Genomic DNA, 23,752 nt, shown 5'->3' on the forward strand with positions numbered 1-23,752 from the left:
TACATAAGGCTGCTGGGTCTTATGAACTAACCAAAAATGTTTCAGAGTTTTAGTCTACCCTTCTCTCAGGGCTGTGGATGGCAAAAGTTAAATATTAAAAGACAGGAACCAGAATCAAGGTGTGGGACGGTAGAGAGAAGAAAAACCTATTTTATATAAGTGCTCTCAGCAACACCACCCTGCAGCTTTCCATTCCATTCTAAAATTCAATTGATGTGTATATCTCTTTCTGTGGGCGAGCGACACACACCAAACACAGGCTAAGTGACGTGCCACCAGAAATAATGTAAGAAGGGGAAACATTTTCTCGTAAGTGCCAACTAACAGAATACCGTATTTTTCGCTCTATAAGACGCACCAGACCACAAGACGCACCTAGTTTTTGGAGGAGGAAAACAAGGAAAAAAATATTCTGAATCCCAGAAGCCAGAACAGCAAGAGGGATCGCTGTGCAGTGAAAGCAGCAATCCCTCTTGCTGTTCTGGCTTCTGGGATAGCTGCGCAGCCTGCATTCGCTCCATAAGACGCACACACATTTCCCCTTACTTTTTAGGAGAGAAAAAGTGAGTCTTATAGAGCAAAAAATACGGTATATTGCAGTTCAATGTGTTTTGAAACAAGTTCCTTCTTCAGCAGCAACCTCAAAATTCTGTAGAACAGCAGAAGCAGCTTCGACAAATATTGCAGCTCATCTAGTACCGTTAGTAAAAGTGCAAGACAGGGTGAAAATATATGTTCGAGCTGCTGCAACTATTCTATTAAAAAAAAAGGAAACTTTTAAGATTCCTTCTAAAGAAGGAAGCTGTAGTCTGAAATGTACTGAGGTGGAACAAATCTTGTAGGATGGCATTTTTGATAACTGGCTTCTTCTTTCTTCGTTCTTTCAGTAGTTTTAACCATCATTTCAGATAAGTGGTGGTGGTGGGGAAAACGGTTGCAGAAAATATTGGCACTACTGCTTGCATTATGTATTGCTAAAATGTGAAATTTTAATGCTACTACTTACATCATAGCCAGTGATTGCAATCTGGTGCATGGAATCATTAACTGCTTTAAGAATTCCCAATATTGATGTCAGTGCCTCTTGAAGATCTTCTGCTCCTTCACAATTTTTACTGTATTTTAGCATTTCCTGTGAAAAAAGTAAATATATAGCACCTTATGAATCTCAAGAGCAACAAAATTCTCTAGATACAACTGGGGAGCTACTACTATATGCCATAAAATACCGTATTTTTCGCCCTATAGAGCGCACCGGCCCATAGGGCGCACCTAGTTTTTTTTTTGGGGGGGGGGGGAAATAAAGGAAAAAAAATTATTTCCCTCCCAGGTGCGGGGCTAGGGCAGGGGAAGCCCGAGCTTCCCCTGACCCCAGCCCCCAGAACAGGCTGCTATCCGCAAGCCTAGGGAGCCCGATGGGAACTTCCGCTGGGCTCCCCAGGCTTGCGGATATCTGCCCGAAGCCCGGGGCGCGCTCCGCTGCGCTCCCCGGGTTTTGGGCTGCAGGCTGCTATCTGCAAGCCTTGGAAGCCCGGTGAGAACTCCCGCGGGCTCCCAAGGCTTGCGGATAGCTTCCTGAAGCCTGGAGAGTGAGAGGGGTCGGTGCGCACCCCTTCATTTTTGGAGGGGGAAAAGTGCGTCCTATAGGGCAAAAAATACGGTAAATGGAGACTGCAATATAAAATATAAGGTTACAATCTGAGAAGGACAGAACTGGAGACAGTGAAGATGGAAGACCTTAATTCAAGTACCGTATTTTCTCAGCACTTCTTATATGACCTTAGTAAAGACATTGGGCTGGTTCACATGCAATGATTAACCTAATCTGTACATGTTACATGAACCTCTCATGAAGCAGAAGAAGGAATAAACCACAATTCAATAATCTCTTTCTAGGATTGCTGGCTGGTACGTGACAAGTCAGAAATTGTGGTTTAAAATAAACTTTAGTCAACTGCAAAACAAAGTTAATTCTAAAATGTGGGTTGTGATGTGTGCTTGCTTAAACTAGAATTTATTCTGACCCACGATTCTTGGTTTAGATGCAACGACAAACCAGGAAACTGAGAAAGAGAAACTGAATCTCATTTTGATTCCCCACCCAGCTGTGCTGAAAGGAGAAAAGAAGGAAGGGGAATGCTCCAGTCCAAGGGGTTCATGCATATAACCTCAAACCACAGCTCAGCATTATTTGGGAACCTGCCCATTATCTCCCAGACTCAGCTTGTCAGCTCATAATGATTCACTTCATTGTAATCTTGCTGAAGGCAACTATAATGGAAGACTGTAAAGCATGCGGCAAATTGCAAGCACTGTCAAAGCTATAAACTATGGAATTACTCATAGCGGTCAGTTGCTCTAAATCACAGTCACTTAGAATCCCCCCCCCCCAATTTTTTTTATTGGTTTTCACAAAATAAAAAAAGCACACTAACAAATAAACAGACAAACATAAATCATAACCTTATTAAAACTAATCTTCTTAACATTGTTAAGTGACTTCTTGGTATCCCCCTAGTTGGATTTCAATGAATATCATTTTAACGGTTTTCCAAACCAAAGTTCTTAAAATCTTAACTTAATCACTTAACATCAGTCATTCTTCCCAATTCAGCCTTAAACATAACAATTCCTCGCATTACATATTTAAATCCTAGGCCTAGCCGGTAATTGCAAGCTTTTTCCAATTAATTTAACTTGATGTATTTAGCTAAATAGTCATTAAATTTCTTCCATTCTGCTAGAACCTCCAAACAAGGTCACTTAGAAATTAACTAAAGGCATGGCTGAAATAGTATTATACTCCTTACCTTTAGCAAAAGCTGATATTTGGTTATTCTTTGAACAGGTTTCAGTAAATAGGAATCCAAACTCAGTTTGTGGTCAAGTTTTCTCTGACACTCCTATAAATATAAACGAATAAAGAACTGAAAAAATCCTTCCATGAGATGCAATGAGAAAGATAGTAATCAACTAATCATGTTTTTACAGTAAAATAAAGAATACCTGAAAGAATACAGAGTCTGAGAACTGCCTCCACAGACTTTCAGATCGAGGTTTATTTTGACAGTATTTTTCATAAATCTGAAAGTCTTCCATCTGAATGAGAGAAAATAATTATTACAAAAGTTTAAAGTTTTCGTGCAATTATGAAGTAAACTACCACACTTACAATGGGTATTCGACTAAGTCTTACTCAGAGGAGACCCACTAAAATGAAAGAAGATGGCTAAGTTAATTGCTTTTATTGGGTCTACTCTTGAGGAAAGCTTGAATAACAACCATTCTTATTAACGGACTGTTGAAATATGTATGGCTGTTCCGATTTGCTAAAACTGAGTTGACATTAGATCATGCAAAGTAACACCCCTCCCCCGTTAATTCATGTCTCTGTTCCTGTGAGAACTCCAAAAAAATAATAATCCCTGTATTATTTATTTAATATCTATACTCCACCCTTCCTCCCTGAGGAGCCTCAGCTGGTAAGCACATCACTGTTAAAAGAATACAATGAAAAATAAAATAACATATTTAAAATGTCTTTTAAAAAACAACGTTCTCATAATCATTTAAACGTTGCCAGGAAATTTTTTAGCCATCTAATGTCTAGGTAAACAGGGATGTTTTAAAATCCATCCTGAAAGGTTATAAAGAGGGGGCAGATACACCTCACCACAGAGGAGACATTCCACAAACAGGGAATCTCCACTGAGAAGGCCCTGCCTCATAACAATGCCAACCAGGCAGCACCCAGCAGTGGCACTTGCAATAGGGCATTCTCTGCTGATTGTAGGGCCCAAGATGGTTGACACTAGGGAAGGCGCTCTTTCAGGTACAGTGGTACCTCGGGTTACAGACGCTTCAGGTTACAGATACTTCAGGTTACAGACTCTGCTAACCCAGAAATAGTACCTCGGGTTAAGAACTTTGCTTCAGGATGAGAACAGAAATCGCACGATGGGAGGCCCCATTAGCTAAAGTGGTACCTCAGGTTAAGAACAGTTTCAGGTTAAGAACGGACCTCCAGAAGGAATTAAGTTCTTAACCCGAGGTACCACTGTACTTGGGTCCCAAGCTGTTTAGGGATATGTTTGCCAGCACTAGCCCCTTGAACTGGGCTGGTATTACACAACATAACCCACAACAGCAAAACTCAACTGGGTAAATCTGATATGACTGTAATTTCCTAGAAGCTAGCAGAACTCAGAATTCTAATCTGCCTCTCTAATATGCATTTGTTTCAGCACGAAGGCCTAGACCCGTGGTTCCCCACATGGGGCACATGCCCCACAGGGGGGCAATTTGATTTTTAAGGGGGACAATTTGAGAATGACTTAGACCGAGTTAATGGCCTTTTAGGCTTCTTCCAAGTGAATAGGAGTTCACTTTTTGAATAATAAGAATTATATGTTATGGGGGGTGGGGGATCAGGATTTTTAGAGATGCTTAGGTGGGGCATGGCGCCAAAAAGGTTGGGAACCACTGGTAGACATTTGCAATACAGACATTACTGGGGAAGAATGATCAAGTTAGCAAAACAACTATGCTCTCGATTCAGGGGATTGGCATACTTCAGGCTTGTTGAATCTATATCGCTTTTCATGAGAACTCCCAAGGTTCACCAACCGGAGACAGATGCGAAATAATGGCTCAGCATAACTGGGAGCCGAAAACTTTTGTGGATCTACTGCAAGTCATTCAGCAATTTTCCACTAGATCCTCATCCCACCCCTGCAACAGACAACTTAAAACTGGTTGTGCACACGTATGATTTTTGTCACATTCATCGTAAAACTTTCATCGTTAACCATATGTACCAGCTTTATTCTTGATTGAATTAGGCACTTGCAACCATGGCATAATTTCTCCTCATATTGCTGGTGCCAGAATGAAAACTATTCTGCCAATGAAAGGTCAAACACAAAAACCATGACCCTCACTTTCGTACTACTTACCCTTTCAAGGAAACACCTTCCTACCAGTTCTGGATATTCTATGTAATTTTCTAGTTCTCTTAAGAATATTCTGCAAAGAAAATAATTTTAATTTATTTGAAAAATATGGAGAAACAATCGATAAATATCTACAGCTCCTCTACCTTTTAATATATACAGTGGTACCTTGGTTTAAGAACAGTCCTGTTTAAGAATGATTCGGTTTACTAACTCCACAAAACCGGAAATAGTGTCCCAGTTTGAGAACTTTACCTCGGTCTAAGAACGGAACCTGCACGGTGGAAGGGCACCGGCGGCGGGAGGCCTCATTAGGGAAAGAGCACTTTGGTTTAAGAATGGTTTCAGTTTGAAAATGGACTTCCGGAACGGATTAAATTTGTAAACCGAGGTACCACTGTACTGCCTGAAATCTCAGAAGCAGGGAGCTGTAGTATCCTTACATGAAACTAAACAAAGATGAATCTAAAACAGCAGAAAGTTCAAAGTAGCATTACTGCTTATTTTTTTTTTTACAGATTTCACACTTAAATACAGTGGCTACTACATAAAGAAGACCCCTCAGGAATCTATGGTTACATTTGCATAGCATACTAAACCATAGTTTAGTACAACATGAATAAGCTTCAGCAAAAGAAATCGGACAACCACAGTAAGTACTTACACAAGAGAAATTGGGTGCAAACCCTATAGTAATTTCCATGGGGTTTTGACAAAGAACCAATGTGCAAAAAGGCTAAAGCAATGGATTTGTGGACTACTGCTTTAAAAAGGAGCTTAACTACTGTGACTCTGCAAAACCAAATAATTTGGGGGTTTCGGTGTATTTTTTTTAACCACAAAGAATATATTCTAATGTGTTCGTTTTAATTTTCTGTTAATAGGACTAGAAATTTGTGCACGGGCCACAAATCTTAACCTGTTGTGAAAGTGATAGATTTCTTCCATGTTTCCAAACAAGACATCTTTCTTATTTTGCAGCCCTGGTAAAATGAGATGTGCCATTAAGGGGCTGTCCATTTCTGCAGCATAGCCCTGTAATACAAAAGGCAAGCAGATTAATTGCTTGCAGTTAGTTCCAACATCTCTCTCTCCTTCTTCAGCAAGTCTAGTCTGCTCAAAGCTGATAAACACACAGCAATATTTCAACATCATTGTGAGGGGGAGAGACTATTCAATGTCCAGTACAGCAGCTCTCCCTTTTAATTCACGCCCTGTTCTGCAAAAAAACAAAAACACCCACATCTGCCATCGTATAAACAGTTTTGGAGAATATTCTAGTTAAAAAGGAAGTTTACAAAAATCAGAATGTATTTTTGAAATGCATGTAAATTCAAGGCTATTTATAAAAATCCATCCAACTGATAATTCCAGTGTTTTGGTTCCTGAGCTCACCACAATGACTATGGATCCCCATATCGTGACCTTTCCAGCCAATTGTTCTTCTTCCTTCCTGACCTAAGTTCCTGTTTATGACATCTGCTGTAGGCAACAAAGCCAGATCTATTCTTTAGCACTTCCACACAGCAGGAAAGACGCACAAACTTGTTTTAATTTGCACTTTTAAGTACTCATGTGCTCTTCATTCAGTACAGCTAGGCAAGATTTTCCTTTTGCCTGGGTTCATATGAAGAACTTGGCTTGGAAAGCGAAACAAGGCAGAAATGCAATAGAATGCATTATGTCACCAGGCACACTGATGAAAACAACATATTGATCTCCCTTCCATACCACAACATTAGGAGGTACATGGACGAAGGCCATTCTGCCTCCGCATCCTTCGTCACCAGGAACTTGGGAGATGCAAAATGCGATGGCCCTGTATGGGAAGTATTTCCAAATATTATGGCAGGAAGGAGGAACAGGTCTGCACTGGGAATCTGTCTTCAGTTGTAAAAAAAAAAAAAAAAGGTAAAGGTGAAGTAAAGAATGAGAGCCAAACCAATTTTTAACAAGCACCACCCAGGGGTGATCCAAACAGAGGTGCAGACTGCCTCTCTTTAAGGAGCTGCAGAAGCCATTCAATGATGACCATGTCAAGGAATTTGTAAAGCTGACTGGGTAGGAGATTCCTCCTCTTTTAAGTGCTTTGTCAAGAGAGCGGAGGAAGGTCCCAATTCCACAACAAAAAGGAGTTCTTTCTAGGGGAGAATGGAAAACCTTTCACTGCAAAAATCCCACAACCCCCTCCCCCCATTAACTCAATCCTAATACTATTTGGTACTCATGCATACAGTTTTGGAATGTGCACTGCACAGCAAGTTTGCTCAAGGGTTGTAGTTAAATGTAGCACTGCAATGGGGCTCAAATGCCTACCTCAAGAACGCAGAGAAGTTCTTCCACATACGCTCGTTCTGTTTCAAGAAGTTCATTCATTACATGTCTATGAACACAGGAAACAGATTAGTCAAGAGGTGGCTGCTCAAATCAGTCTTCATGTGTTTCTTAGATTACTGACAATAGAGATCATGAGTAAGTCTCTGATACATACTAGCAACTATATAGGAGCTGCATAGAGTTTCCTAAAAATGAAAGAACTGTAATGGTATTTTAGCAGCTTAGTACCACCGAAACCAACGCCATACCTCCATAACGCCCTACCCAAACGTTGCTGCCGCGTTATACAGGGATGCGTTCAGGGAATTTGCTTAGATCATGGATAGGCAAACTTAGGCCCGGGAGCCAGATCCAGCCAAATCACCTTCCAAATCCAGACTGTGGACGGTGCAGGAATCAACATGTTTTTACATGAGTAGAATGTGTGCTTTTATTTAAAATGCATCTCTGAGTTATTTGAGGGGCATAGGAATTCGTTCATTCCCCCCCCCAAAAAAAATATAGTCCGCCCCCCCATCAAGGTCTGAGGGACAGTGGACCGGCCCCCTGCTGAAAAAGTTTGCTGACCCCTGGCTTAGATCAACCAAATCTCAAGTTAGATGTATAAAAGATGTAACCACTGGAGAAGCCTCTAACATGCTAACTGTACAATATTGCTCTGGTGTGTAAAGTACTTACTTCCTTAACACGGCTAGATTTTCTTCATCATCCATCACAGATCCACCTCTGTTTTGATGGATTTCACTGATTTCTCTCTGAAAATATTTTTTTTTTCAAAGTCAACAGCACCATAGATAAAGCAACAAATCTACATTTAGAGTTAAACCAGAAGTGACATTGCAACCAGCCAGATGGGCAGGGTAGAAATTTTATTATTATTATTATTATTATTATTATTATTATTATTATTAACCTGGTGCTCTTGTCTCCTCTCCAAAGTACCTTCGGGAGGGAGATTTGCAACAGAGTAAGTAGGGCGTGTCTATGTTTGTCTTTAACTCTCTCCATCTTATGCCTACCTGCCAATCTTACTCTAAATGCCACTCCTCAGATGCTTTCTCTCATGTGGCGTTCTAAACTTGCAAAGGCAAGCATGGTCTTGAAATTCCATTGGGAATTGAAAACACAAGAACACAACAGCAGAGGTGTTTAATGTTTCAGGGGGGAAGTGGTGAGCAGGAGTGGTGCCACCGGTCCTGCTTCTCTGCTGCAAATCACTCTTCCAGAGGACACTTTCGAACAAAAGAGCGGCCGGCAGGCTAACATGGCTACAGGTACACTGGCAATCACTCTCCTTTATTAAGTATGTGAATGGGAAGACCCATATTTAAAGAGATATATCTTCTGCCACCACATCTAGTTTGGTGCTGAGAAACACAGGCAGAGGTGGAGGCTCAAGCAGGTATACAAAAGTTGCAAAACTTGGTCAAATATTTTGATGTTCTCACTTTGTATTACTTCACATGGAACACACACAAAATGTATTGCAGTATGATGGCGTTTGATTTTGGGGCTTGTGGAATCTTTTTGCACAAGGAGTAGGACCAAGAATGCACTGAAATTAAATGCTTTTCCTGCTTTCCGTTTGGGAATAGATTGCTTCCTGATTTAAAATAGAAAAAAAAATCTTTCTACGGTCACATCTTGGTTTTCGAACAACTTAGTTTGCGAACGTTTTGGCTCCCAAACACCACAAACCCGGAAGTGAACTATTTTATTAGTTTGTGAACTATTTTGGGAAGCCAAACGTCCGACGGGGCTTCCTGCAGCCAATGAGAAGCTGCGCTTTGGTTTTTGAATGTTTTGGAAGTTGAACAGACTTCCGGAATGGATTCCGTTCGACTTCCAAGGTATGACTGTATCTGTTTACTGATCTTCTGAAAAACTGTTTAATAAAATGATCTACACTGTTTCAGGCCCTGATCGGACCCTGACTATTCACCCTCCAACCAAGACTCAGACCTTAGAGAGCCAGGAATCCTCTAACCCCACTACCGATGCTGAAGACCTCAGCATCTAGGGAAATACTTCACAAGGCTGGCTCCCTGGAAAGATCCTCAGGGCAGGCACTTGGTTCATCTGTGGCAAAAGAGCTGCCTCCCAGACAGCACAGACACCAGAAAGTCCTAGCTATGGCAGCCACTTGAAAGCCCAAGGGAACAGAGCAACTTTCAAGGAAGGTGCTCTTGGGAAGCAAACAGCACAATTAAATCCTTGTAGCTGGTCTTGAGTGGGATTTGCCAAGACCAGACTATGTAAGCCTTCGGTTTAGTTTGATAGTTCTTAGAACAATACAGGACTTTCATCTCCCAGACTGTTGCAGCTTGACTTAACTTCTCTGCCCATGACTGACTCTTGGGACCTGAACTCAGCTGCTGTGCCCTTAGGATTGCACTCAATTCTGGACTGCTTTCTTGCATGTTAAACAATGGGGCCACATGCCTGCAGTAGGTGGAGCCAGAGACAAAAGGGAGAAGAGCAATGGATGTGAATGCTAGTTCTCTGTGTTAGATTAGTTTCTACACGCACCTCCTCTATATCTTCCATCCAGCGTGATCAGAGTTCAAAGACACCTTCCACCCAGAGACATACAAAGAAGGGGGCAGGGCAGGGCTGATGAGAGATGTCTTGGGGAGAGGGGCTATGGTCTTGAGGGTCAGAGAGAGGTCTGGAGGGCTGTATTTGACCCCCAGGCCTGAGGGTTTCCCATCCCTGATACATCTATACATGCTTAAAAACACACATGGGCAGCCACACAAAGACACCTACCTTGATTCTTCTCAAGTACATTCCTCGAACCATGAGACTGTCAGGGCTGGACGAATCTTCAGTGTCTCTTTGAAGGCCTGGTATGCAAAACAAATCCAACCATTGAAAGCCAGTCAAGTCATAAGCTCGGTTATTTTTGGATTCAACAGGTTCTGAGCAAGCCAGCTGCTTACCTGGAGAAGGACAAGGTGATTTTAGACAGTTCTCTGGTCTAGGGGCCACGGGCTGAACTGGACGCATCTGCTTAGCTGCCAGTTTCTTAAGGCTGACGCGCCTCTTTTGAAACATTTCTTCCATGCTTTCCTGCTTCTGCAAAACTTTTTGTATGTGCTCCTGTAGTAAAAGCCAAAATTAAACCATCGGTTTAAACCATGTCCATGGTGCTTATTTATTTTTAAACTGAACTGCTTTAATTCTGCATTGTCAACACACAACTCAGTTGATAGTGCACTAATTTCCAGTAATTCAATAATGATTTGGAAGAATAACGTTTTGTTTTTTTAATACAAAAATGGGTAACGAAGAACATGCTTGGGTTTAAAAATGAATAACATTTTCACACATTGCACACATTTAAGATTCTTAGGACAATGCTCTGAGCAACTGAATTCCGACTCCGTAGTTCAGGTGCATGCCTATTCGTTGCCTAAACAAATCGTATAGCAAGATATTCATTTGTCTTGCATTTAGTCTTCTATCCTACTTTCATACAGCTTTGCAGCTGAAATTTCCATAGCGGCAGCCCCACATGCTGCTCTGGAGTGTCCCATGAACAGCTTGTTGTGGGCTGGAGGATTGGGCACTCACCAAGCAGAAAAAGCAACCAGTGACTGGTCACCCCATGTGACCAGGTGCTTCTGCTCAGACAGAATTAGCCAGTGTTTGTGAGTGGGAGTCCACAATATTCTGGCTCTAATACATATGCACGTGTTTGTAGCTATCTTGACACCCTTGCAGAAGTATTTTAACACCTCAGCTTTAATTTATGGACAGACTTGGACTACCTGTCCTTCATGATGGGGCAAGACACGGTTTCTGGCTCCTTCAAACAAACAGGTTTGGGGAGAAAGTAAAGATATCTTGGCATAATAACTGAATACTCCATTCATTATTAAGTTCCGGCATTAAGAGTACCATTAATTCCTCACTAAGGATGGCTTCATATTCTCTGAACAAGTAATTCAGTTCCATGAGCTTGTTGTCTCCACCCGTCTCCAAAAACTTCTCGATCTCCTGTAAAGCGGATTCTGCTCCATCTTGGGACTGGCATTTGTCCACAGGCTGTGAAGCCAGCAGGAAAATTCCTTCATCACACCACTTCATGGACTGTAAATGTACAAAGGAGGCAGGCAGAAAAGACACATCAGTAAATATTTTACTGGAAAAGCTTTAGTAATATACATGCACACCCAGGCTTGCACCCCTACTCACTCTGCCTGCCAATTTCCTGCTATTCACCCCATATGAACCGCCTGGAGCTTCATCTCTCCAACCCAATTTCCAAAGCTGCTTCTCTTTTTCGCAGCCCTACTTTGCAACTGTTTTCACCTTCACGCCATGCCTGTGGCTCCCCCACCTCCTTTTGCGCAACCCATCTCTTGCACAGAAACTACCCCCATGGTAACTTCTTGCATCTTTCTCCTCTCACACATTGCAACCTCTTCACCATGTGACACTTATGAAGCCAGCATCCCCTCCACTTCTTCAGACCCTTTCACACCCCTGCTTTCACTTTCAACCCAATTCCCATGCATCCTACTCCCTTTTCTTGCAACCCATTTTGCACTTCAGTTTTCACCTTCACTCCATTTCCCCCTGTAGCCTCCTTCTTTACTGTTCTGAACTCTCCCTTGCACACAGATCGCCCCTATTTCCATGCCTCAACCTCTCTTCTATTCTGCAGTCAGTGTGGACCAGTAATCTTCAACCTTTTCAGATCTCAGATTATACATCTGTATGGTGGCAGGACTGCTGCAACTCAGTACAGTGGAACCTCGTGTCACGGACGGGATCCATTCTGGAGGCCTGACCGCAACACGGAACTGACGCAAGTTGAAGCGCCGTGTCTGCGCATGCACACAGCGCAATTTAGCACTTCTGCGCATGTGGCGAAACCCAGAAGTAACCCATTCCAGTACTTCTCGGTTGCCGCAGGACGCAACACGAAAACACATAACCTGAAGCAGACGCAACATGATGTATGACTGTAGTGGGTCCTGATCCACTAGCTGAAGGGGAGGCAAGTAGATCAATGGTCTGTTTCAGTATAACACATCTTCCTATGTTTCTGTTGCCTGTCACTCTAATAAATGAAGTTGTCCCACTCTTTGGTTGGATATTTTGGTCCCCATTGTTGTGGGGAGCTACTCCCTCTGTGTTACAGTAGTCAACAGTGACTGCCCCAGGAAGGGTCATCACGTGCCTGCAATTTGATGAGCAAAATCAGTAAAGTTGGGCCTACCTTCTCCAGCCGGCTGTGCAACTCATGCGACTGGTTCAAGAAAGCCCTGATTTTATTCACTGCGGTGGCAATGGCATCACAGTGATGTTGGAGTTCATTGCACTTTGGGAGAATGGAGTCCACAGCATAATGGTTGTTTTGTATAAACTGGTCACCTTTAGAGATCAGCATCTTGGCCCTTCCCAAAATCTCCTATGAAAGTAATTGGTTAAGACATGAAAGTATAAGTTGTAACGTTATCTCTTCACAAGAGCAGCCTACCGAAAAAAAAACATGGCATACGAAGAAACGTCAAATCTTTACATGCGATTTCTCTTCAGAGCTGGTGAGATCTTTCAGAATGTGCTCCACGTGTGAACAGCTATTTCCCACTTCTGTGAAATGTGACAACCTCTCAGATACGCTGTCAAGAGCTGCTTTGACCTGAAACGAGAGACAGCTACATGTAAATGAAAATGTGGAATTTTACACACCTGAGGGAACAAGTTTCACCTCTTTCATAAATCGTCAGTTATATAACAAGGTCCTCATTTTCTTTAGTCACACCAACAAAGCAAAGCTGCCAGCCATCTCATTCACTGAGAGTAATAATCATGGAAACTTATATACATTGAACTATAAAGGGTGTGTTTTTGATGCTGTACAGCTTTCTTGTGTCAAATATATTTAAATCACAGAACGTTGATTTGAAACTTTGAGAAGGGATTCTGTGAAGTCAAAGCTGTGAAGCTGTAGGACTTAAGTCAACAATATTTAGATGGTGAATGACGTACTTTATGGAAGGCCACAAATGTAATTTATTATTGCACATATAATATCCTGTAGGTGTTGATTCATCTGTTCTCTCAGTTACAACACTGGAATTGCTATGGTTTACATTTAGTTTTATTCTACCCTGCCCTGAGATTGTTATAATGTACGGCAGCTTATGAACACTATTAAATAAATAAAACTGAGACATGTCTTTTGATAGTACTACATAAGGCAAAATTAATTTAGTGAATGGCAGAGGAGAGCAAGATGATAGCAAAGTAATACAACACACAAAATATTACTGGGTGTTGACTTTGAATTGCATTGAGGATAGTTCAGTCAGTAGAGCAAGAGACTCAATCTCAGGGTTCTGGGTTCAAGCCCCATGTTGAACAAAAGATTCCTGCATTGAGGGATTGGATTAGATGACCACTGTGGTCTCTTCCAACTCTGCAATTCTATGTTTCTCTGTCTGTCTCTCTCTCTCTCTCTCTCTCTCTCTCTCTCTCTCTCTCTCTATATATTTAAAAGTCATCACCTCTTTGAACTCCAGTTCAAAATGTCTAAGTTGCAAGCACTGCTCAAGCTTCTGTTGATGTTTAGACCAAAAATCATCAAAGGCGGCTTCAGTTTCATCTAGCTGGGCTAGAAGCCTAAAAGAGAAAAGGACAATAACTCTATCCAGCGAACTGTAAGTGAAATAGAACAGTTACTTTTATTTTGGAAACAAATTAATTCTGGCTGCTTATTTGATTATATGTTTTTTTTGGGGGGGGGAAGCATGCAACACAACATACATGTTACAAGCACCAGGTTTACCTCACCTTTCCACAGTCGTTTGATTTTCTAGCTGATCCGGATTCATGTTGTACTCTGAGTTTTCAAAAACCGGTTTTCTAATACTTTTAAGAATATCTTGTCCTTGTATTAATGCTATCCTCAGATCCTCCTGTGGAAAAGTTAAAAAGGCTATGACTTTCCCCCCCTAAGAATTCCACCGAGGCTGTATCTTCAAGCTTTGCAAAAACTGAGATTGGAGACGAGTAGTCTATTGTTGTACCATCTATGCCACTGGAACTGCATCATTAAAAGGCTGCCTTGTTCAACTCCCATTGTCTGAGAAGGAAAAGCCTGGACCCTGGTCACCACCACTTAAGTATCCTCACAAAACTTATCCCCAAAGGCAGGTGATACATACAAATACACACATACAGAGACTTTAAGAGATTTGGGACCTCGGCTGGCTCCAAAACAAACAACCGAATCTCCTTTGGAACCAAAGCAGCATCATTTGTGTCAACAGTACAATGCTCACCGCATCCTGCTCCTACCTAGCCCTTCCTTTCTTCCCCAAGCTAGACTTCTGAGTTTCAGCTGAAGTTCTGCTGTTCCCTGCAGCCCAACAATTAGGGTTAAACACTTCAAAGTATATTTTGGAAACCGTCACTGGCAAAATCCTAGCACAACCAACACTACGTTGTTGTTTTTTAAAAATGCAAAACATCTAACAATTATTTTGTTTAATATATCACATTCAATACAATCCCTTAGATTTGCAATAAGTTGATTTTAGTGTGTCTTCTTTTTTTTATTATGACTCATTGACTTTCTCTTTCTCTAGCTTTGTGCCGAAAAACCTCTCTCACCACATTGCTTAAAAGTGAAAAATCCCTGAGCAAAATTCTCCTAATTAATCAATAATTAATTATCCAAACATTGATTCGGGATTTTGTGGGGGAAAGAGATGAAAGAAAGGAATGCTGTTGTAAGAAATGATAAAATACAATGAAACTACTTTAAAATCTCACATTGCTACTATTCTTTTTGCTGGTACTGGTAACTGGGGAGAGGATGGCCCAAAGCATTTTAAAGGCAGCATGAATTCTGCCTGGCAAAAGTATGGCAAACCAAGTTAAAGCTCTGTTACTTGAACTACAGTGGTACCTCTGGTTACGAACGCTTCAGGTTACAAGCTCCATTAACCCAGAAGTAGCTGCTCCTGGTTACAAACTTTGCCCCAGGATGCGAACAGAAATTGCCCGTGCAGCGGAAGGCCCCATTAGCGAAAGCGCACCTCAGGATAAGAACGGTTTCAGCTTAAGGACGGACCTCCAGAATGAATTAAGTTCGTAACCAGAGGTACCAGTGTATTCAATAAAACGTCCTCAGATATTGCTAACACCACATACAACAACACAGCTAGAATACCTTCATTTTGTCTTTGTTTTCAGTGTGTGCTGTAAGAAGGGCACTGGTGGATTGCACATCGTTTGGTAGCTCTGTTTCTGCCAGTTCAGTCCCGAAGGATCGAAGGTTTTTAGCAGTCTGCTTAACCATTTGAGCAAAGTTCTCTATAGCCTTTGGGATTAATGAAGACATTACACAGTCACACTCAGGAGTCAAATGCCATTGAATATAAACACACACACATAGACATAGAAGCATAAATAAAAAGTGACAAATCAGTGGTTAATAGCCAACTAAGTCAAACTCAAGAGCAGACCCACTAACATCAGTGAACCTAAGTTACTTAAATTCGTTGATTTCTGTTTGACTATTGTTAGATATCATTTGACATTTTTAGAAATATCACTTACAAAAATTAAAAGGTTGCATTAAAACTAAATGTCAAAACCTATAAATACGATGTCTCCACCATTATTCACCTCATTAAGTGCCTATAGCAGAATTTCTCAATATAGTTTGAAACTTCAGTGGATGATATCCAGGTCTACTCCAGTTATGACTAATGATGGATATCACCTAATGGAACTAAGTTTTTCTTTTAAAAGCACTTTAGTTGTTGCATTCTTCCTGTCTTGTGAGTTATCACCAAAAAAAAGCCACCCTCTTTTAACAATATATTGTTAATTCCCAAACTCTAAAGTCACAACTCCCAAATTCATTAATCGTTGTATATCTCTCTGGGATTGCCAAGTTCTTCTGAAACATCTTCTCATATACGCTACTTCAATTTGTATTCATAAGGCTATGCCCACAGTGACAGATCGTTCAACAGAAGTCCATTGATACAACCAGTTAAAGGGAAATGACTTACAGTGCGATGTGTCAGCCACCTATTATGGCAGTAATCTAGAGTTCCTCCAAGATCTTCTGTTAGTTGTGTTCTGTCAATGTAGCTATTTAATTCTGCTAGTGAGCTCAGCATTATGATCTATAGCACGGAAGCAGCAGGAGCAAAAAAAAAAGGGGGAAAAAGGTTATTTTAGGAAAAAATTTTTAACAGCTTTGGAAGTTTGCAATAATTTCATTTCATTTCAATCAAGCCATGATGCTTCCTTTTGCATAGGACAGTAACAGAAAAAATAGTAATTGCTTAAGTCAAAAGGCATAACCAAAATGTATACATAAAGGTAAGTTGTAGTGACTTTGTAATAAAATATCCAATGTATTATTCATTCAAACATGTAGTACAATGTATTTTTTCCCTAGTCCAGGGATAGAGGGGGAGGCTGGTTGTCACGCTGCCCTTTGTGGCTAGTCACCAAGCAAAAACATCAGGGGTTCATGCGCACCTAGTGTAGGCAATGCGACCCCCTGCACAGGCATCAACAAATGACAACGGAATGATTCATACCATTGGTTCATGTCTTCACAAATTGATGTTGGTTCCAATACACACATACCATGCATGCTCACATCTGGCTGCCTAAGATCTTCAGAAAACACATTTGTGGGTCACTTTATTTTTAGTGGTGAGGTGGGTGGTGATGCATGATATAGCAGTCTGGAATGCTGGCCCTAGAGGGAAGGATGAAGCTTTCCCTACTAGGGAGAATCTCAGCTATCAAAATGAATGTGCTCCAAAAAATGCTGTTCTCATTCCAATCAATCCTGATCATGGATAAACCAAGTTGCCTCAAGGAACGGGAAAAAAGGGTATTTCTAAATTTGTCTGGCGGGGAGAAAGCCGTGAATTAAACACAAAAAATTGTTTGATACAAACCAAAGAGGAGGCTTTGTCCTATCAGACTTACAATTGTATTATGAGGCAGCTTGCTTGTGTTGGCTAAGGGAATGGGTTGTATTGGAGGATGCACACATTTTAGATCTTGAAGGCCACGATATAATGTTTGGCTGGCGTGCATGTCTTTGGTACAGGAAAGCTAAAATATATATGAGTTTTATGAACCATGCTATCAGGATAAATTTGTATAGAGTCTGGGAGAAACATAAAAACTTGTTGGGGGAAAAACAACCCTATGGTTATCGCCAATTGAAACAATAACAATCAAGAGAATTAACATGGATAGACGGTGAGTGACCTATAGAGATTTGTTTGATCTTTCAGGGAGCGAACTGACTGAAACCAATGGAAGGAGCTAAATTAGTGATTGGCTACAGTATCACCAATTATATGATATGTTTAAATTATATTTTAAAAACTTTTTTTTTAACCAACACTCACAATTTCAAAAATAGCTATTGATGTACAAGGAAAAACTATTGTCTAAAATGTACAAACTGGTCTAAAATGTACAAACTATTATTGGAATGGGAAACAAAAGATGAGCTGATTAAAGTGCCAATGACCCACTGTGCAATAGCTATAGGACATAATATAGATTTAAACCCCTGGGAGAAACTGAAATTTACTGTATGCTACACACTTAAAGAGAATTATATGAAAATGATCCATAGATGATATTTAATGGAGTAGATTGGAGTAATGGAGTAGATTGGCTAAGATGTATGAGGTGGAATCAGACCTGTGCTGGAAATGTAAAGAAGTAGAAGGAACCTTTTTCCATATATGGTGGTCATGCAATAAAGTTAAAGTATATTGGGAAACAATATATAATAAGACGAAAAAAATGTTCAAAACAAGTTTCCCCAAAAACCCAGAGGCATTTCTGCTAGGAATTGTTCAGAAAGAGGTTCCCAGGAGTCAGAAAAATTTACTCATGTATGCAAAAACAGCGGATCGGATTTTGTTAGCCCAAAAATGGAAAGTGAGAGGAAGGAAGACTGGCAACCTAAGATGATAGAAAATGCAGAATTAGCAGGTCTAACAAGTAGAACAAGAGAACGGGTATTTAAAGAGGAGTGGAAACTTTTTGCCGAGGATACTAAAAATAATTGTGCAGTTAAAAACGCCGGCAGTATTAAAGTAATTCAACAGTATAACATATTCTGAATTGATGCAAGATAGGAAAATTAAATTAGATGGATACATACAAATATGCAGGAATGGTGAATAAGTTAAATGAACCTTGGAAGGGGAGGGAGGGAAGTCAATGAATGTATGGTATAATAAAATATGCTTAATTTGAAATGTAACCTTTCAAAATGTAATAAAAATTATTATGTAAAAAAATGGAATACTGGCCCTATGGGAACCTTCTACTGAATTTTGTTGGTTAAGTAGTTAAGATTCTTTGTTAGCAACTCTGGGAAACTATGGAGTATAAATCCATTAAATAACCAATAAATGAAATGAATGCCCTCTCCTCTTCTTGGTCTCCTACTGCACACATCCCCTACAAGACAGCACTGGATGTGTTACTCATACCTTCTGTTAGCTCCCACTACATAAATGGGACAACATGGAGATAAAAGGGTGGAGAATTAAACTTGAAATGCTATGCATAGGAATAAAATCTATGCATCCAGCACAGCTTCTCCCACAGAAAGAGAGTTTTGGATTTAGCAAATCCAAAAAAGATTGGATCTCGCTCACCGATCTTTTTCATACAGTTGTTAATTTGCAAATATCACATGCCAATTGTGTATGAAGAACTATTATAATTCAGGTCTTCCAAAATCAGATTAGTGACCCAAGCTATATTATTACCAAGTCTACCCAAATAACAAATCACAAACAGAAGTAAATGAATTAAGCACTAACCGGCAGCTTCATCTTATACTCATCTCTATGAAATTTGAATGCAATGTCGAAAATGGTCCTGTGAAAGAATCCCGTTGGTCTCAAAACCAGAACTAGCTGCAAATTTCCAGGAAACGATGCCTGCAAAAACCATGGGGAAATAAAAGCCGGTTATATTAAAATGGAATGATCTCTTCATGGATTTTTGCCAAAAGCAGTGAAGCAGTGTTCCAGCTTTCTTTAAAATCCTATCAGGAAAGGAGAGAAACCATTGTTTGAATTTAAGTGGATTGGCAAATCATGGTTTGTGCTAAGCATGGTTTGACATGATTTCAGAATGGCAGGCCATGGCTACAGCCATTTCCCCTGCACTATAGAACTGAAAACAGATAAGCAGCTTCAGAGCATTGTTTGTCTATGTTTGGAAGCTCAAACAGTAGTTTGGGGTTTGGTGCAATTCACGGATTGGTGTGATGTGTAAACTTGAGCTGCTGGTATTTATTAATGATACAATATTTATTAATACAAACCATTTTGAGATGACAACTGTGACATAGGTTGAATTATTAATGTTTCTAAACTGATAATGTAAGTTAATTTTGTTGCATTCAGCCTAAATCCACAGTAAGTACGGTTGTTTTCCAGTTATTAGGACTCAAGTCTGAAGTGGGTATTAAACTGTTACCACAGATGGATGTCTGGCAGAGAGGGGGGAAAACACCCTGCTTTAAATCCAGGTGGCAAAGCTGTTTTCTTCTTCTAAAGTCTTATGTAATAATATTAATGATGATGATGATAACTTCATTATTTATACCCTATCTGGCTGTTCTGCCCTAGCCATTCTGGGCGGCTTCCAACACATTTAAAAACATAATATAACATCAAACAATCTGTAAGCTGTATACAATACCTTAAGTGAAGAGACAGATATTGACCTGGACCTTGCCTCTACATTTCCACTCAATTCCACCTCCAGACCAACCCAACACAGATGGATTCCACATTTAGACCTGTGCAAAGCTGCTGGGATTCTGTCTCAATGTTTCACCCCAGGCAACAAGCTACTGTGTTATGTTTACTCACTAAGCACTGCTCCTGCTGCCTACAGGATTGCCTTTCCTTCTGCTTGCTAAACCCCTAAACACTTAAAACTTTGTTGCAGGCAGAAAGTAGAAACCAAATTGCTGCCTTCTGAACTACAAAAAACACACGGTTCATGTTTCCAATACATAATGCATTGGCATGCTATGGACACTGTCATGTCACACAAAGATGCGGAGCAAATAATGAACTGATGAGTTCCAAAATAAATACAGGAAGCACTGCCAATTGGAAGGACACATTCTCAATTTTCTTCACAGCTGGATATTTCTCGGCTCATCAAGTTATATTACCCACAAGGAGCTGTACTGCAGAGGCAGCCAACGTGTTACCCTCCTAATGTTGTTGGACTCCAATTCCCATCAGCCCCAGACAGTCAGGACAATAGCTAGGGATAATGGGAGCTGGAGGCACCATCTTGGCATCTCTCTTGTATGGTATCCAATTTGCTAATTCCTAAAGTTTTAAAAGTCTATCGGCTACTACCATTACCTTAAAAAAATGATACAAGAATAAGCAACATTAGATGAGAGCACTAAGTTCACAAAGACCAACCATCTCCTCCCCACAATGTATATTCCCAGAACAGAATGACAGTGTTCTTTTAACCTTGTGTCCCCAGTTATAGTGGGACTACAACTCCCATCATTCTTGAACGTTGGGTCAAGCTGGCTTGGGATGATGGGAGTTATAGTCCAACATTATCCAGAGACCAAGGTTGGAAAACACTGGGGTATGGGGCAGTACACCACTTCTGACCATTCAGAATCCCCACCACCATCACCAAAGGAAAGGAAACTGGCAGACTTCTTGGAAGACAACACATGGTAAGCAAGGACAGAGCATGACAGGAGACCCATTTGGGAAATAAGCCACAAATAAGCTCCCAGCACTCACTGAAGAGGAGACAGGTACTAGCGGCTAGGGACAGACGCTAAACACTCCTCCCATTAGCACTGTTGGTCAAACATCCCTGCACTTTCTTTCCTTGCGGAAGCTTAACTAGAAAGTGAGCATCATACATCAGATCCTCCAGGAAATGTTGACTTCTTCAAAAGCAACACAAACTTATTTACAATATTAATGCAATATAACACAACTGGTTCCTCTCAACCGATGAACCCTTGAAGTTCTGATAAGGTAAGCACAAGTGAAAGAGCACAATAAGTGGCATTCGGACTCCCTGCTACAAGCATTTAGTCACAGGGACCATCCAGGTAGACTGCAAACTATTGGCTCCATCTATTAACACAAGCCCCTTCTTTCAATAAACCTAAATGTATCTACAGCAGCAAAGAGATGCTTGATGCAAGAAGCTAAGGAGGACTGCAGCAGCAGCAACACTAGCAGCTGTGAAAGGTGGAGAAGCAGATGGCCACATGAGACCCACCCACTGTAGAATACAATAAGCGCTTTCAATAATGCAATCAGTGTTTGTTTTGTTTTGAATTCAGGGATGAATCTCCAACTCCCTTCTACAGAATAAACATTAGTTGAGTTTGGATGCTCCAAGAAAGGGAAGGATCAGTATCTTCTTGGAGGTGCGGACTTCAGCAATTTGGTCAGAAGCTGGGCAGACCCAAACAACCAGATGCCCACCTGACCCCGAAATAATGCTACAGGACAATACTTCATAAACCATCCTGTTGGCACTGTATTGCATACTTGACAGCTGTCTTCACAACCAAAAATTGGCATACTCTGTGGCAACCTTGGTGGCTTGGAGGCTTTGTTGGTGCAAAAGGAAATCCTCAAGGGTGTCAACGTTGGCCAGCTCAGGCTTGTTAACTATAATAAGTTAAGTTGTGGATCCAAGGTTCTTTCTATAAACAGGTGATTGAAAAGTTCAACTTCTCACAAGTTAAATAGCTTAGCTAGCATCTAAAAAAACTCTACTGTAGAAGTAACACCCCTTTCAGTTATTTAAGGGGGTGGATCACAGGTTATTATCAAATAGGGGAAGCCTTGAGGAAGTAGGCTCTGGCCTGCCAAAATGAGAAGTGACACTAGCTTTTATATGTATTGGCTTTTTTTTTTGCTTCCAGGAACAACAATGCGGCCTTATGAACACACACCTGATCAAACTTTTGTATTAACTGCAAATGGTTTGTCAAATTGGCTCTAGGGAAGTGGAAATCATTTACTGTTTTAGATGATGATATAGGGCTTGCCAATCAGAAGGTTGGCAGTTCGAATCCCCGCGACGGGGTGAGCTCCCATTGCTCGGTTCCTGCTCCTGCCAACCTAGCAGTTCAAAAGCACGTCAAAGTGCAAGTTGATAAATAGGTACCGCTCCAGCAGGAAGGTAAACGGCGTTTCCGTGCTCTGCTCTGGTTCACCAGAAGCGGCTTAGTCATGCTGGCCACATGACCCAGAAGCTGTACGCCGGCTCCCTTGGCCAATAAAGCGAGATGAGCGCCAGAACCCCAGAGTCGGCCACGAATGGACCTAATGGTCAGGGGTCCCTTTACCTTTATACTTTTAACACAAGGACATTGAGTCTTTGTAATGGAACATTTTACGATTATGGTAACGTATTTTGGTGTTGTCTTTCTTAGGTGTAAGAACAAAAAGAGAAAACATGGCCAGTATATTTTAGAGCCAGAAGGTTGTTGCTTTACACAGAGAAGTCTAAAAAGCCTTCTGGTGGACTGTGTAAATCAGGCATAGGCAAACTCGGCTCTCCAGATGTTGAGACTACAATTCCCATCATCCCTGACCACTGGTCCTGTTAGCTAGGGATGATGGGAGTTGCAGTCCAAAAACACCTGGAGGGCCAAGTTTGCCTATGCCTGGTGTATATAATATAATAAAGTAAATGCTTATCAATCCATTTACTGTTTTGTATTATTTGCTTTAACCGTATGGATAGCAGCTTAGCTAATAAATGTTACAATAGCAATACTTCAAGGTTTTCATGTGAAATACCAATTGTGCTTTAACTGAAACTTGCTAATTTGTCATTTTTTTGAGCTACATTGTTAGAAGCAAGTGATTCTGTGGGCATCATAAAATAGCCCTTCCCCCAACTTCCCTACAATCACATACACAGTTAAAAATCACAAGACTGTTTGAAGCCCACCCTCCTTAAATCAGCATAACCCTAAAGGACTGGATTCACTCGATCAACACATCATAAAGCAGCAGGTTCTACAAGCATCCCATTTTTAGTGCACTGCATATTTTTCTATTGGTACAGATCATTTCTGCCTCTATTGCTATGCCATATATAGCATTGTAAACCACTGCACATACTGTGACCTGAGTTGAAATCAGAAGCAGACAATTATTATATAAAGCAGCCTGACAAAGGGATAACATGCAAATACTTTGGTGAATGAAATTTGTGTAGGATTGTTAAGAGAGTCGAAAGACTTAATTGCATAACAGCTCACCGCAATTCGCAGTATAGAGGCTTGAACTGAAGTCCATTTGTCTTGCCTGCGGTCTATGACAAGTATAAATCCAATTCCAGCATCTTGTGAGCTAATGGGGGGGGGGGGGCACAAGGGAAAAGGAAAGGAAGAAGCA

The 23,752-nt window shown here is 40.9% G+C and overlaps 1 protein-coding gene across 11 annotated transcripts in view; it reads right to left on the minus strand.

The window, feature by feature from the left end:
• Window positions 1–23,752, minus strand: part of MCF2L (MCF.2 cell line derived transforming sequence like) — a 117,769-nt gene that overhangs the window by 13,686 nt on the left and 80,331 nt on the right. For all 11 annotated transcript variants that reach the window (XM_081002958.1, XM_081002955.1, XM_081002960.1 and 8 more), the window contains 18 exons: window positions 23,617–23,707; window positions 19,142–19,261; window positions 16,331–16,447; window positions 15,481–15,630; window positions 14,097–14,221; window positions 13,811–13,925; window positions 12,823–12,942; window positions 12,520–12,711; window positions 11,193–11,384; window positions 10,232–10,391; window positions 10,059–10,135; window positions 7,968–8,044; window positions 7,269–7,335; window positions 5,872–5,987; window positions 4,956–5,025; window positions 3,007–3,099; window positions 2,811–2,903; window positions 1,007–1,132 (listed from right to left, as the gene is read on the minus strand). In XM_081002958.1, the coding sequence (XP_080859084.1) occupies window positions 1,007–1,132; window positions 2,811–2,903; window positions 3,007–3,099; window positions 4,956–5,025; window positions 5,872–5,987; window positions 7,269–7,335; window positions 7,968–8,044; window positions 10,059–10,135; window positions 10,232–10,391; window positions 11,193–11,384; window positions 12,520–12,711; window positions 12,823–12,942; window positions 13,811–13,925; window positions 14,097–14,221; window positions 15,481–15,630; window positions 16,331–16,447; window positions 19,142–19,261; window positions 23,617–23,707 (2,101 nt within the window). The remainder of the gene's footprint in view (window positions 1–1,006; window positions 1,133–2,810; window positions 2,904–3,006; window positions 3,100–4,955; window positions 5,026–5,871; window positions 5,988–7,268; window positions 7,336–7,967; window positions 8,045–10,058; window positions 10,136–10,231; window positions 10,392–11,192; window positions 11,385–12,519; window positions 12,712–12,822; window positions 12,943–13,810; window positions 13,926–14,096; window positions 14,222–15,480; window positions 15,631–16,330; window positions 16,448–19,141; window positions 19,262–23,616; window positions 23,708–23,752) is intronic.

The sequence above is a fragment of the Podarcis pityusensis genome (genome assembly GCF_964106645.2).
Source record: "Podarcis pityusensis genome assembly, chromosome: 4".
NCBI lineage: Eukaryota > Metazoa > Chordata > Lepidosauria > Squamata > Lacertidae > Podarcis > Podarcis pityusensis.